This window comes from Loxodonta africana, chromosome 5 (genome assembly GCF_030014295.1).
Source record: "Loxodonta africana isolate mLoxAfr1 chromosome 5, mLoxAfr1.hap2, whole genome shotgun sequence".
NCBI classification, from domain to species: domain Eukaryota; kingdom Metazoa; phylum Chordata; class Mammalia; order Proboscidea; family Elephantidae; genus Loxodonta; species Loxodonta africana.
In genome coordinates, this window is record NC_087346.1 from 138,700,055 (window position 1) to 138,716,404 (window position 16,350).

Here is a 16,350-nt window from a genome sequence, read left to right on the forward strand (position 1 = left end):
AGACACTAGGAAGCGTCAAAAGAGGATGGAAGGAATACACAGAGTCACTATAACAAAAAGAACTGGTCAGTGTTCAACCATTTCAGGAGGTAGCGTATGATCAGGATCCGATGGTGCTGAAGGAAGAAGCCCGAGCTGCACTGAAGGCATTGGTAAAAAACAAGGCTTCAGGAATTGACATAATACCAATTAAGGCATTTCAGCAAACAAATGCAGCGCTGGAGGTGCCTAGGAGGGTATGCCAAGAAATTTGGAAGACAGCTACCTGGCCAACCGACTAGAAGAGATCCGTATTTATGCCTATTCCCAAGAAAGATAATGCAACCGAATACGGAAAATATCGAACAATATCGTACGCAAGTAAAATTTTGCTGAAGATCATGCAAAAATGGCTGCAGCAGTACATCAGCAGGCAACTGCCAGGAATGCAAGCTGGATTCAGAAAAGGAAGTGGAACGAGGGATGTCGTTGCTGCTCTCAGATGGATCTGGCTGGAGGCAGAGAATACCAGAAAGATATTTAGCTGTTGTTTATTGACTATGCAAAGGCATTCGACTGTGTGGGTCAAAACAGATTATGGATAACGTTGCAAAGAATTGGAATTCCAGAACACTTAGTTGTGCTCAAGAGGAAGCTGTACATAGATCAGGAGACAGTCCTTCAAACAGAATGAGGGAATACTGTATGGTTTAAACTCAGGAGAGGTGTTTATCCAGGTTGTATCCTTCACCATACCTATTCAGTCTGTATGCTGAGCAAATAATTGGAGAACCTGGACTGTATGAAGAACGGGGCATCAGGATTGGAGGAAGACTCATGAACAAGCTGCGTTATGCAGATGTAACAGCCTTGCTTGCTGAAAGTGAAGAGGACTTGAAGCACTTACTAATGAAGATCAAAGACTGTAGCCTTCAGTGTGGATTACACCTCAGCATAAAACAAAAATCCTCACAACTGAACCCATTAAGCAACATCATGATAAATGAAGAAAAGGTTGAATTTGTCAAGGATTCCGTTTTACTTGGAACTGCAAGGAACACCTATGGAAGCAGCAGTCAAGAATTCAAAAGACACATTGCATCGAGCAGATCTGCTGCAAGAGACCTCTTTAAAATGTTGAAAAGCAAAGATGTCACCTCGAAGACTAAGGTGCGCCTGACCCCAAGCCATGTTGTTTTCAGTCGCCTCATATGCATGTGAAAGCTGGATAATGAATAACGAAGACCGAAGAAAAGTTGACACCTTTGAATTGTGGTGTTGGAGAAGAATATTGAATACACCGTGGACTGCCAGAAGAATGAACAAAAATGTCTTGGAAGGAGTACAACCAGAATGCTCCTTAGAGGCCAAGATGGCAAGACTACGTCACACATACCTTGGACATGTGTTAAGTGGGGATCAGTCCCTGGAGAGAAGGGCATTATGCTTGATAAGGTACAGAGTCAGCAAAAAAGAGGAAGACCATTGATGAGATGAATTGACACAGTGGCTACAACAATGGGTTTAAGCCTAACAAGGATTGTGAGGATGGCGCAGGACCAGGCAGCATTTTGTTCTGCTGTACACAGGGTTGCTATCAATTGGAAGTGACTTGATGACACCTAACAATGACAGCCGTTACATTATTAGCAATAATAACTAAATGAAAGCAGGCCATACTTGGCCCTATCATTGTAATGTGCCGTGAAATAAGGCTTATGATTGATCTAATATTGTGCACTTGAGATGCAGTCTAAAATGTTATGTGTATAAAAATTGCTGAGAGTTTTACATGACCCAAGAGTGCCTGGCATATAGTAAGTACTTAATAAATGCTTGCTGTTATTATTATTGATGAAATTATTTCTCAGCTCTACAGTTTGTTTCAGGCCATTAGTAGACATTGGAAAATTTTTATCTGGGGCATGTAAGAAGTCCGATCCTGAGTCTTGGGTAAATTTAATAAATGCACAGAAGGCCGTTCTACTGTTTTCTTACTCATTTGCCCTTTTTCACATGGCTGACGCCCACTTACCTTGCTGGTCTCAGTTCACTGTTGCTCTATCAGAGATACTGTCCCTGACCTCCTCTCATTACTCTGTAGTAGTTTATACATTTTCATGGTACTTTCTAAACTTTGTAATAGACTATTGGTGTGTTCCCCTATTTATTATTATCTGTTTGGGGCTCTAAACTCTACCAGGGCAGGAATTAACATGGATTTTATTCACCAATATTTATCCAGTGACCAGCATAGGACCTGGCCCACAGTAGGGCTTCATCAAGTATTTATTAGGTGAATTAATAGCAAAATCCCCTATGAATTGTAGAAATCACTCAACCCTAGAGAAATTTTGAGTATAGACTATTAGGATGGCATACAGCACACAGTAGTAGTAATGGTAGTAATTTTATCCATAAAAATCTCATTGATTTCATGAAGCAGACCCCTAAAATTATTTCAGTAAGGAAATGCGTAGAAAGAGGCTGTTGTAAAGATAGTATTTTGTACCTTTTCTGAAAACAGTAGGTGAGGATTTGTGCTGAGTTTTCAGGGCCTCTAGAATGAATGCCATGAGTTAAAGGTTTACCGAAGGAAATAGAAGGCAAATCTTCAGTTGTTTCCAGAACATTGTTCTCGTATTTCTGACTCAGACATTACTTGCTACATTTTCACACTATAATACTTAATGTGGTAGTAGTAACTGAGAGAGGAGGGTGGTAGAGTGGATAAAGGAGTGCCCTGAAATTTCAGACACTGGTAGGCAGGGTGATTCTTTAACTGCCAGAACACCCTGTATGACTGGTCACATAGCCTTGAAGGGGTTCCTGAATTTTTCATCTATATAATAATGAGGAGGTCGTTATGTAGTATTGTGTTAAGGAGCCCTCGTGGCGCAATGGTTAAGCTCTCGGCTGCTAACCAAAAGGTTGGCAGTTGAAACCCACCCAGCAGCTCTGTAGGGAAGAGACCTGGCAATCTGCTCCTGCAAAGATTATAGCCTGGAAAACCCAATGGGGCAGTTCTACTCTGTCACATGGGGTCTCTATGGGTCAAAAATCTACTCAGTGGCACCCAACAACGACAGCAACAATCACATCAGTATAGTTTTGTCTTTCCTACCTCCCTTTAGCAGTCACACATTTTGTGAACTGTAGGAACCAGCTGTAATGTAACTTCTCCCCCCACAGTGATTGGTGGAGGTCATTAAAGGTTGCCAGGCACCTCCCACTCAGGTTCATGAGTTGGTTCCAGGTGGTACCTTAGGTGTTTTCAGTGGCATTTAACTGTCTTTTGCCAAAGGAGCTGAAGGAGAACTGAGAAGCTGAGTGATAGAGGAGAAGGGCTGTTGACTCAAGGTTGGAAGAGGTCCTGGTTCGTGATGTACTGCCAAATAATTGTTTGATCGTTAATTCTCTGGTCCTCAATTTCTGCAGCTATTTGGTGGAGGTATTCGGCTGGATCTAATTTAAGTTACCTTGTTGTTCTAACCCTCCATGATTCAGTCTATTAAATATAGTGCCAGCTGACCTTCTCAGGTGTCCTTTTAGATCTGTAATCTAGAGGATTGCTGCAATGGCACGTGAGATGCATTGGGAAAAATCTTAACAGGGAACATTCAGAGCTTTCTGCTTGCAACTACTGTAAACATGTTTACCTTAAATTTTCATGGTAGCCCTAGGAAGTGCGTCTTATTCGTATGCTTTATAAATAAACTGAATTGAAGAGAACTGAAATAATTTGCCCCAAATCACCAGGGCTACTGGGTGGCTGAAGTATGATTCAAATATGGCCTCTTTGACTCTGATTCCCCTCTACCCCCAATGACTGTGTTTTGGTATATAGCAGGAGCCAGCGTGGCAGAGCAGACAGGGCAAGGGCTTTGGAAGCCAACAGACGTGGGTTTGAATCACAGCCCTGCCACCAGCTGTGTTACGTCTGGTGGGTGACTTAACTTCTCTTAGCCACAGTCTCCTTGTCAGTGACTCAGGATTAATAATACTGAGTGAATAATGATGCTAGCTGGATGTAATGAAATCACATACAAAACTGCCCGGTACATTTTTTGGCACATAGGCATTCAGTAATGGAAACTTACTGTTTTTAGTTTCTGTGTATTCATATGTGTTGATCATATTTATTATGGATGTTTATGATATATATCAATTATTTACTCATCTTAAAGATTATTTTTGCACACCAGCTGTGTCTCAGGTTTATTGGTGGTTAACATAGGATTGTTATAATGCTTAGTCTCAAGTAGTGAGAGTTCCCAATTAGGTAGCATATGTGTGTATGTATTTATATAAAGTGGAATTTTTTCAGGTAATTATATCAGTGCCCCTGAAGTAAGGTAGCTTTCTTAAAAAATAACCTGTTGCATTTAATTAATCATTTGCATGCATGCCCTATGAGTTAGATTACTTACTTCCTAACTATTTACAGAATTACCACATGTATCTTCATTTATTTGGAAGCAAATGTCTTGGTACAGAGGATATATTTTATGTGTACCCCAACCATCGTTTAGAGAATACTATAGGAGGTACCACATTTTAAAAGATGGGAAGTTCTCTTTATTAGATCTCAGTTCTTCTTTTTTTCTGGTGTTTGTGGAATCTTTGGTCGTTTGGTTATGTGATGCTGTTACCAGGAGACATCAGATTTCTAAGAGTCCACTTTTGGTTTAATTGTTTAACTAGAAAGCTTCAATATCTTTTCAGGGGTGAACACTTCTCTGGAAATTTAGAAATGCCATAGAAAACACTTCAAAACCTAAAGATCAAGGTTTGAAAATTCTCCATCTTGCACTTCCTACATTTGAAAATATTTTAACCTGTCTTTTAACCTGCATATTTTAAAGCCCTGTCTCATTCTTTGACCTCTGCATCAGCGAAAACTCCCACCAATACTATAGCCTACCATTCTGAGTCAAGATCAGTAATTTTTCTTAAATTTTTCTTGGTTTCTGTGCACCAAATTCATTTATACTCTTTTTACCTACAGTATTTGGTGTGAGTTCCGGTAGCTCAAAGGGCATTCTGTGCTTTTTATTCCACTTTCTATCTATAAATTTGGCTTTTACAGTGCAATCAGCAAAACTAACAGGAACCAAGGAGCCAGTTTTCCCTCCTTAAGAAGATGGCGATGTTTGACTTTTTTAGTCTGGCCAAACTGGACCCATTCTCTTGGCACTTCAGAATTATTGCAAGACTTACTATGGACAGTGACTACCTTAGTTTTTCCTTTGCAGAATAAAACTTGGTCTTTGATGTTGCCAAGTTTTAGCTACAGATTGGCTCTCAAAAAAAAAAAAAAGAACTCTCAGAGGCAGTCTAAGTGGTTTTATTACTGACGTAGGTTTGATAATATCAATTTGATTTTCTTGACGTTAGTGAGCCATCGCTTTGGAATGAGAAATTTCTTCCAAGAGGTTTTCTTTAATAGAATTTTACTTGTCATAGTTATAAAAGAAGAAATAATCAAACAGATAGCAAGGAATTGCTCACGAAGGCTGGATTATGTCCTTGGTGCTCCAGTGCCACGTGCATTTATTGTTCTTAAAATAGGTTTTATAGCTCTCTTTGCCCACTCGTAACTTTACGTAGAATTTCATCTTCAACTGGAGTTGCTTCAAACACAGGTCATATGATAAACATGCCCCATGTAGTACCACTGTAAAGAAACTTAATTAATGTAGTCATTACTGAGCACCTATTATCTTCATGCCCTGGTTGTTGTTGGTAGGTGTTGTCGTTGGTTCCGACTCATAGCTACCCTGTGTACACCAGAACGAAACACTGCCCAGTCCTGCGCCATCCTCACAGTTGTTGCTACATTTGAGCCCATGGTTGCAGACGCTATTTAATCCATCTCCTTGAGGGTCGTCTTCTTTTTTGCTGACCCTCTACCAAGCATGATGTCCTTCTCCAGGGACTAGTCCCTCCTGATAACATGTCCAAAGTATATGAGACAAAGCCTCACCGTCCTCACTTACAAGGAGCACTCTGGCTGTACTTCTTCCAAGACAGATTTGTTCATTCTTCTGGCAGTCCATGGTGTGTTCAGTGTTCTTCACCATAATTCAAGTGTGTCAGTTCTTTGGTCTTCCTTATTCATCGTCCAGCTTTCGTATGCATATGAGGTGATTGAAAATACCAGTGTTTGGGTCTGGTGCACCTTAATCCTCAAAGTGACATCTTTGTTTTTTAACACTTTAAAGAAGTTCTTTCACAGCATAGTTTCCCAGTGCAATACGTCCTTCGATGTCTTGACGGCTGCTTTTATGGACGTTGCTTATGGATCCAAGTAAAATGAAATCCTTGACAACTTCAATGTTTTCTCTGTTTATTCTCTTTAAATCCCTACGTAAATTCTGAAGATGGCTATTGATAATTCTTCCACTGTGGAGAAATTTAATTTCAGAGAGGTGACATTATTTCTTTGAAACCACACTCCTAATAAGCAGTAATAACAGATATTATTGATTGCTCATCATGTACTAAGCAGTGTGCTATATGTTTTATATAGACTGTGCTATTTAACCTAACCGTACTTTATATTATTCAGTTTTCAAATGAGGCAACTGATTCTTGAGTTGTTAAGTAATTTTGTTAACACATAGCAGGTAAGAGGTGGATGCTGGATTTTACACCAGGCAAAATTTCTTATTCCAGAGCTCATTCCCTTAACCATTGTGCTATATTGCTCTGAATTATAAAAGCTCTGAATTAGAGCTCAGAGCCTTTAATCTAAGGCTTACTCTCTGTGTTCTATAGCTTTTACCCTCTGGTTATCCCCCGTGTACTATGTTTCTCTTTAAAATGGGGTATATAAACTGAACTCTAATTTATAACACTACATCTGTGAGAAACATGCCTTTGGTTTTATGTTGTTCAGGAGCTAATTAAGTGGTGTATTAAGGGTCATCTGTGGGTATAAGTTGTAGTCTGTGGGCCTCCAGATTCTACAACTTAAAAAAAAAAATTTTTTTTTTTTTTTAGTGGGTATAAGTTGTAGTGTGTGGGCCTCCAGATTCTAGTTAATGGTTTGTGTATTGGAGAAAATAGCCCTCTATTATATGTCTATTAGAGTGCTTTGTTTCATTAGCAGGAAAAGCAGTTCATTATTAAAATATACCTTGATAGTATTTTGAACCACATATTTGAAAATTAACTATCAATCATTTTGATAAGCTTTAGTAGGAGCTATTACACTTCAAAAAAAAAAATTTTTTTTTTTTTAATTACACTTCATGGTTAAAAGGGGATTTTTTCTTTTTCTTTCAGTTTATTTATTCTTAAATCTCTTTTCTAGGTTGGAATAATTCTTCATTATTCCACACTTGCCACAGTACTCTGGGTGGGAGTGACAGCTCGAAATATCTATAAACAAGTCACTAAAAAAGCTAAAAGATGCCAGGATCCTGATGAACCTCCACCTCCGCCAAGACCAATGCTCAGGTACCCAGTATCTTTGTTTACTGTATTATATTAAATGTTAAATAATTTGTTTGCTTTAGTTGAAACATAGCCATAAATTATAACAGGTGAATTTTTTAAAATAATAGGCTTGGAAACCAGGCTGCCTGGTTTTGAATACTGGCTGTGCGACCTTCTAGATGCAAATCCTTAGGTTCTCACACCTTCTTTGCACCTTACTCGTGTCATCTGTAAAGTGATGGCAATACTACCTCACAGAGTTGTGAGGGAAAAAGGGATTAATATGTAAGTATTTAGGAAGGTGCTGGCTATAATATATGGTGCAGTGGTTAAAGTGATCAACTGCTAACCAAAACATGGGCAGTTCAAATCCACCAACACTCCTTGGAAACCCTATGAGGAAGTTCTGCTCAGTCCTGTAGGGTCGTTATGAGTTGGAATCGACTCGACAGCACCAGGTAAAAGAACGTTAGCTATTTTTTTTTTTTTTTGAGGTCGTATATTACAGATTTTTGATCTACTCAGGTATGTACCAACTCAGTTATTCTCTACAAAAGACTAAACAGGTTTTGAGTTATGCCTTTTTTACTTACTATGAAAAAAAAAAAGTGTATTATTATGCTGGGTGAGTAAAGATGAATGAAGACTGAGTTTATTGAGTGCATGTTATGTACCAGCCAGAGTCCCTGAGTGGTACAAACAGTTAATGTACTCTGTTAGTAACTGAAAGGTTAGAGGTTCAAGTCCACCCAGAGGCACCTTGGAAGAAAGGCCTGAAAGAAAAATCTACTTCCAAAACATCAGCCATTGAAAACCCTAGGGAGCACAGTTCTGCCAGCTCACGTGGGGTTGTCATGAGTCAGAGTCAGTGCAACGGCAGCTGGTTTTTTATGAACCAAGCCCTGGGTAGGGACATGAACAAGACCTCCTTGCCCTTGAGGAGTTTACAGTCTGCGAGAGGAGACACACATAGGAAGACCGACTGTAATGAAGTATCATAAGAACTATAGCACAGTTATATTCCTTGAGGGTGCAAAGGAAGGAGCCATTAATTTTGAGGAGGAGGGATTTGGGTATTAGAAAATACTTCATGCTGGCATGTGTGATCAGAGCAAAGATCTGATCATGTGGTGAAAAGGTTATGTGGTGAGCTGCAGACACTCTGAGAGATAGGGTTTGGCTGGAGCCTAGTAGGGTGTGTGGTGGAGAGTGGCAGGAATTTGGGTGGGAAGCTAGGGTTGGGGCCTGTTGGGGTCATGTTAGAATGTGGGCAGCTATTGAAAATTGTTAACTAAGGGAGTGGTCTGACTAGATGTCTGTTTTTATTTTTAAGGATAGCTGTGGCTTTAGTGTGGAACATGAATTGGAATGCCTGGGAATAGGAATTCCAGTGAGGTCACTAAAATAGTCCCCCCGAGGACTAAAACCATACAGTGGTATGCAGAATAGAGAGGCGGACACATGTTCAAGAGACTAGGATCAACAATCAACTGGATATAGAACGTGTGAGAGAGAGAAGTTTGAAGATGGTTGCAAATTGTCTACTCTTGTTAGCTAGGGTACCTCAGCAGACAGTGCCTCTATCATCAGAGAAAACAAACCCAGGAAAAGGAGATACAGGGGGAATTATGGATTGAATTGTTTTCTCCAAGAAGTCATGTTGAAGTCCTAATCCCTGTGCTGTGAATGTAATCCCATCTGAAAATAAGGATTTTCTTTTATGTTAATGAGGTTATTATCAGAATAGGGTAAGTCCTAAATCTGATCCCTTTTAGGTGAGTAGTGTTTTATAAAGGGGAGTACAGACTCACAGAGGGAAGAGACCATGTGAGGAACCTTCTATAAGCCGAGGAATGCCAAGGAACACCTGGGGCTACCAACAAAGAAACTCCCCTCCCCTAGAGCTGATCCCCTGAACTTGGACTTCTAGCCTCCGAAATGGTGAGACGATAAATATCTGTCCTTTTAAAGCCACCTGCTTGTGGTATTTTTTGTTTTGTTGCAGCAGCACTAGGTAACTTAGCTGGGGAGTGGAGGGTAAGGACGAGAGGTAGACTCACCAGCACTTTATTGTGGAACATTCTCATTTTTGGAAGTCTAGACATGCCATGGAGACCCTGGTGACGCAGTGGTTAGCAGTTTGGCTGCTAACCAAAAGGTCAGCAGTTTGAATCCACCAGACACTCCTTGGAAACCCTGTGGGGCAGTTCTGCGCTGTCCTATAGGGTCGTTATGAGTTGGAATAGACTCCATGGCAATGGGCTTGGTCTTTTGGTTTTAGACATACTGTAAACGGGGCAGGAGCCATTGATACATGTGTGGTCACTGGGGCAGTGATAATGAGCAGGATTGCCCAGAGAAGTTAGATAAAAATGAATGATCCCCAGACTTTGTCAGTGTTTAATAGATGGGCTGTGGAAAAGTCACTGGAAGAATTGAAAGAACATCAGAGAAATGAGAAGATCCAGGGGGAGAGTGGTCCCATGGAAGATAAGGGAGAGCAGGAGTGCTCGGCTATACCCAGATTGGAGGAGGAGAGATGTGGCACCTCTGTCACTTGTGTTAAGAGACCCAGGAACCCTATCCTAAAGCAACTGTTGCTTCTGGTGCAGTTAACCAGTCGCTCCCCAGTCTATTCTGACTCCTGGTGATCCCATGTGTGTCAGAACTGTTACTCATAGGGTTTTCAAAGGCACATTCTTTGGAAGTAGATCACTAGGCCTTACTTTCAAGGCACCTCTAGTGGACTGAAACCTCCAACCTTTTGGTTAGCAGCCGAGCACAGTGACAGTATGCACCACCCAGGGACTTCTGCTTCCAGTCAGGTTCTGAAAAAAACAAACACACGAAGGGTTAAGTAAAAGGCAGCTTGGCCTCCAAACCTATGCAGTCCCTCAGTGACCCACACATACCCCCTTTTCTTTGGATGGTGAAAGTTCTACCCTTTAGCAGTTGTCCTCTTGCACCCAGTGTCCTTGGACTTAAGCAAACCCAGCAACACTGCTACACAGAGTGTGGGGCTGCAGGCTGGTCTGCGAGCGCCTCCACACCCCCAGAGAGGGCAGTTTCCGTGGCGGGTGAAGCAGCCACGCAGTAAGGTGATAAAGCTAAGGCAGACGGTGGTGCTAACATTGCTGGGAGTTTGTACTGAAGTGAGAAAGAGGCAGCGGGTCAAGGAAAGCTTTAGGGGATAGAAGAAATGCAAGCACGCGTTTACGGGCTGAAAACAAGTGGTAGAGGTTTTCAAACTGCAAAATAAGGATTAAGGGATTGCAGAAAGTCCCAAGGGGAAAAACCAGTAGCAGAGAGGTTTGTAGAACCCATGGTTAATTTGGAAATCATGCCTTCTTTTCAGGTAAGAAGTAGCTGTGAATGAGTGTTGCAGGAAGAAGGGGAAGGTCACACATGTTGGCCTCTGTCTTAGTTTCCTTGTGTTGCTGTTCTAAAAAATACCACAAGTGGGTGGCTTTAAAGAACAGAAATGTATTGTCTTGTAGTTTTGGAGGCTAGATGTCCGAATCAGGCATCGGCTCTGGGGGAGGGCCCTCCTTGCTTTCCCCCAGTGTCTTGGCTTTCCTTGGCTTGTAGAGGGTTCCCTCACATGCCTACCTCCTACCACCCTGTGTGTGTCTCTATCGTTGTCTGTTTTCCCTTTTTATAAGACACCACTCACCAGGTATTAGGTTCAGGACCCACCCTCATTAACGTAGCAAAAGAAGATCCCTATTTCCAAACGAGGTCAAGTTTACAGATAGAAGGGTTAGGACTTCAGTGTTACTTTTTGGGAGACACAATTCAGCCATAATAGCCTCCCCCTAATTTGTGATCTAGAAGACCAGGTTATAGTTTTATAGGGAAATTAGCTGTATTTTCATCCATTCTAATCTGATATTTAAGGATTTGAGTAATTGGTATGAATAAGAAACAACGTATAGAAAATGTGTCACACATGTTGCCTTTATTCTGTCAATTCCGGATTTGGGGCTGTGTCTCAGGAAGGGGCAAAGGCAGAATTAAGATTCTGATTGTACGCAAGGGAACAGGGCCGGGGCAGGAAGTTCCTGTATCTCTTTTTGAGAGGCCGGAGAAGTTCGTACCACATTTTCTTCATAGGCCCAGCCTTATTCAGATCTTACTGCACCATAATTTTTGTTCTCCTCAGTTACTCCATGGGGGGAAGGGGTCAGGAGGGCCTGTGTCCAGCGTGAGGCTGCTGGGGTCCAGGTATCTTCCATGCCTCAGCCTGAGTGACGGGGGTTGATCATAGACAGAGCTGGAGGTTCTGTAACACGCAGGTTTAGCTGGGCACTAATAAATAATTAACATGTCATCACAGCCTCTTTCTGAGCTAAGGTACCCTGAGATCTTAAAAGTCCATTTTGCAATTCCTGGGGCCATGATAACAAATATTAAAAAGTTGGTGGTTCCAAACACCAGGAATTATTCTGTCACAGTTCTGGAAGCCAGAAGTCTGACATCAAGGTGTCATCAGGGCTGTGCTCCCTCAATCAGCTCTAGAATCTTTCTTTGCCTTTTCAAGCTTCCTTGCCTTATAGACCTGTCACTCCCTTCTCTGCCTTCAGCTTCACATGGAGCTCTTCTCTGTATGTGTGTATCTCTGTGTGTTCTTTCTTCTTAAAAGGACAGGTGAGTCATTAATTCTAGGGCCTGCCCGAATCCGCTAGTAGTCCCTAGATGGCACAAGTGAGTAAATGCTCACCTGCTAACCAAAACATTGGGGGTTCAGATCCACCCAGAGACACCTTGGAAGAAAAGCTTGGTGATCAACTTTCAAAAGCTCACAGCCATTGAAAACTCTGTGGAGCACAGTTAGAAACACATGAGGTCACAAATCAACTCGATGGCAACTTTTTTTTTTTGTCCCTTAATCCAGTGTGACTTCATTTTAACTTGATTTCATCTGCAAAGATCCTGTTACCAAATAAGGTAGTATTCACAGATACCAGGGGTTAAGGTTTAAATACATCTGTTTTGGGGGTGGGTGGAACACAATTCAACCCACTGCATGAGCTGTCTACTTTACTAGCTGAATGTAAAGAAAGCCAATTTCCCGAACGAAAGTATGAGTGAAAAACATAGTTGAGTATTACTTGGCATGTCCACAAGGTGGCAGAAGCTGATCAGCTTTCTTCTCAACTCCAAAACTGAAATTAAAAAAAAAAAAAAAAAAACCTGAAATAGACCTTGTGTTTAAAAAAAGAAATCCAAAACAAACACAAATCTAAAAGATGTTATCATTAAAGAAATAGTCTCCCAAAGTCAATTTCAGTAACTTATTATTGGAATAAAAATAATCATCTCAAGGAGCAACTTTTAAAGCACTGAGATGTTAGGATACACACGTTAAAACAATTGTCCTAATCAGCCATTATTCCTCCTTCTAGGTTTTATCTGATTGGTGGTGGCATCCCCATCATAGTGTGTGGCATAACGGCAGCAGCAAACATCAAGAATTACGGCAGCCGGCCAAATGCACCTTAGTGAGTACTTTGTATTCTCTGTATACCTTACCCAGTTGCTTCTCTTTGTAAGTATTTTACAGGCGGTAGGGAGTGCCTGTATTTTACATGCAGTGGCTAGGAGTTTGGCTGCTAACCAAAAGGTTGGCAGTTCGAATTCACCATCCGCTCCTTGGAAAACCTATGGGGTGGTTCTACTGTGTCTTTTAGGGTCGCTATGAGTCAGAATCAACTCAATAGCAAAAGGTTTATTGCAAGGAGCCCTGGTGGCACAATGTTTAATGCTTGGCTGCTAACCGAAAGGTCGGAGGTTTGAACCCACCAGGTGCTTCGTGGGAGAAAGATGTGGCAGTCTGCTTCCATAAAGATTACAGCCTTGGAAACCTGATGGGGCAGTTCTACCCTGTCCTATAAGGCCGCTATGAGTCAAAATCGACTCTATGGCATCAGGTTTAAGGTTTATTGCAAGGAGCCTGGTGGTGCAATGGTAAAACAGTTGGCTGCTAATGAAAAGGTTGGTGGCCCAAACCCACCCAGCAGCTCCACAGGAAAAAAGATCTGGCGATGTGCTCCCATCAAGATTACAGGCTAGAAAACCCAGTGGGGCAGTTATACTCTGTCACATGGGGTCGCTACGAATTGGAATAGACTCGATGGCCTACAACACCAACAACAAGCTTTATTACAACTTCTTAACTAGTTTGTTGAAGTAATGTAGCCACTGAGCTGGTCCCCATTTTGCTTCCTAGTTGCTGGATGGCGTGGGAACCCTCCTTGGGAGCCTTCTACGGACCTGCCAGCTTCATCACTTTCGTAAACTGCATGTACTTTCTAAGCATATTTATTCAGTTGAAACGACATCCTGAGCGCAAATACGAGCTTAAAGAGCCCACTGAGGAGCAACAGAGATTGGCAGCCAACGAGAACGGCGAAGTAACACATCAGGATTCCATGTCTTTGTCACTGATTTCTACATCAGTGTTGGAAAATGAGCACACTTTTCATTCTCAGCTTTTGGGGGCCAGTCTCACTTTGCTCTTGTACGTGGCTTTGTGGATGTTTGGAGCCTTGGCTGTTTCTTTGTATTACCCTTTGGACTTGGTGTTTAGCTTCTTTTTTGGAGCCACGTGCTTAAGCTTCAGTGCGTTCATCATGGTCCACCATTGTGTGAACAGGGAGGATGTCAGACTTGCCTGGATCATGACTTGCTGCCCAGGAAGGAGCTCGTATTCAGTACAAGTCAACGTCCAGCCTCCCAGCTCCAGCGGGACGAACGGAGAGGCTCCTAAGTGCACCAATAGCAGTGCAGAGTCTTCCTGCACCAACAAAAGTGCATCGAGCTTCAAAAATTCCTCCCAGGGCTGCAAATTAACGAATTTGCAGGCTGCTGCAGCTCAGTGCCATACCACTTCTCTACCTTTGAACTCCGTGCCACAGCTTGATAACAGCCTGACCGAACACTCAATGGACAATGATATTAAAATGCACGTGGCGCCTTTAGAAGTTCAGTTTCGAACAAACATGCACCCAGGTCGCCATCATAAAAACAGGAGTAAAGGACACAGGGCGAGCAGACTCACAGTCCTACGAGAATACGCCTATGATGTCCCAACAAGTGTGGAAGGAAGTGTGCAGAATGGCTTACCCAAAAGCCGGCCGGGCAATAACGAGGGACATTCAAGGAGTCGAAGAGCTTATTTGGCCTACAGAGAGAGACAGTACAACCCACCCCAGCAAGATAGCAGCGATGCTTGTAGCACACTTCCTAAAAGCAGCAGAAATTTTGAAAAGCCCGTGTCAACTAGTAGTAAGAAAGATGCATCAAGGAAGCCAATTGTAGTTGAACTTGAAAGTCAGCAGAAATCTTACGGCCTCAACTTGGCCATTCAGAATGGACCAATTAAAAGCAACGGGCAGGATGGACCCTTGCTCAGTACGGATAGCACTGGCAATGTTAGGACTGGGTTATGGAGACATGAAACTACTGTGTAGCGTTGGTGGGCTTCCTTGGTAGAAATTCGTATAAACTGATATTCACATTCCTTTAAGCTATGAACATCTGAAAACAAACTGTTTACAGCCAGCGTAGGGATTCAAAAGAATTTTGAATAAACTTCTAAGTTTTGGATTTTACTTATTTTTTATCCTCAAAATATTGTGTTTTTTTTTATTTGTTTATTTCTTGTTTTTTTTTTTTTTAAAGATTTTATTAAAAAAAACTTTTAAAACCCTTCCTTGAGTTGTCAAAACACCAATCAGGACATTTGGGGAATCCGAAGTGTAATTCCTTAGAATGTGTAATACCTAGTTAACATTTCAGGCTTGTATTTGATACAATAAATAGGTGTTTGTCATTGTGTCAATCTTAAACATGTTTATATTTTACAACATAAGTATTTAGTTGTATTTTAATGTTTATATGTTGGGTTATTTTAAGGAAAATGATACATAGATCAATTATCAGGTATTTTACATGGTTAGCGCCACTGATTATGGCATGTAAAACAAAGGCTTACTGGATCGGTGTGTTTTATAAATATAGTCTTAACAGTTACAAGCTCTTAAAAAGACCTCACAGAATAAGGTTGTTGTAAGTAACCTAAGAAAATTTTCCTGAATTGCATTACTTTTGTTACATCGTTTTGATCCTGGTAATACCATTAACTGGAAACTCTGGTGGCATAGTGGTTAAGTGCTACGGCTGCTAACCAAAAGGTTGGCAGTTTGAATCTGCCTGGCGCTCCTTGGAAACTCTGCGGGGCAGTTCTACTCTGTCCTATAGGGTCGCTATGAGTCGGAATCTACTCAACGGCAGTGGGTTTGGTTTTTTTTTTGTTTTGTTTTAATACTATTAACAGGAAACCCTGGGGTGTATAGTGGTTTAGAGTTTAGCTACTAACCAAAAGGTCGGCAGTTGGAATCTACCAGCTGCTCCTTGGAAACCCTATGGGGCAGTTCTAGTCTGTCCTGCAGGGTCACTATGAGTCAGAATCAACTGGACGGCAGCGGGTTTTTAATACTATTAACACTTGGCCTTTCAGTGGTTTATATTTGCATTTAATTTTCTTTTGTGGTTCTTGCAGCACGTACATTATTCTTGAGTGTGAATGAAGAGCTGCTATTTAAGGTTCACATTCACTCGTTCTGGATTCTTCAATATTGGCTCTTACCTTGTTCTTAAACAGATAAAGTTCCATTTAGGTTCTTGCTAAAGTTCTGATATTTAAATTTCATTTTGTAAAGCAAAAATGGCTCTAATCCACATGTTGTAATTGGTCACTGAGTTTGCTGATGCCCTGGTGATCATGGCCTTTATCCATCTCCAGTCTAGAAGCTCCCTGGGGCCTGTTCCAGAACTGTCTTGTGAGCCAGATTGGGTCGGCCCTGACACCCGTAGATCTTCCCTTCCCTCTGTTATGTGATACAACACCTGAAAAATTGGCACAGC

The 16,350-nt window shown here is 41.5% G+C and overlaps 1 protein-coding gene across 2 annotated transcripts in view; it reads left to right on the forward strand.

The window, feature by feature from the left end:
- ADGRA3 (adhesion G protein-coupled receptor A3) overlaps positions 1–15,237 on the forward strand; it is a 180,080-nt gene extending 164,843 nt beyond the window's left edge. Inside the window, exons 17-19 of one of the 2 annotated variants that reach the window (XM_003411288.4) lie at positions 7,298–7,443; positions 12,828–12,923; positions 13,652–15,237. In XM_003411288.4, coding sequence (XP_003411336.1) covers positions 7,298–7,443; positions 12,828–12,923; positions 13,652–14,894 — 1,485 coding nt within the window. In that variant the 3' untranslated portion in view covers positions 14,895–15,237. The remainder of the gene's footprint in view (positions 1–7,297; positions 7,444–12,827; positions 12,924–13,651) is intronic. The other variant, XM_010591394.3, reaches the window with a different exon arrangement.
- Positions 15,238–16,350: the final 1,113 nt, after the last annotated feature.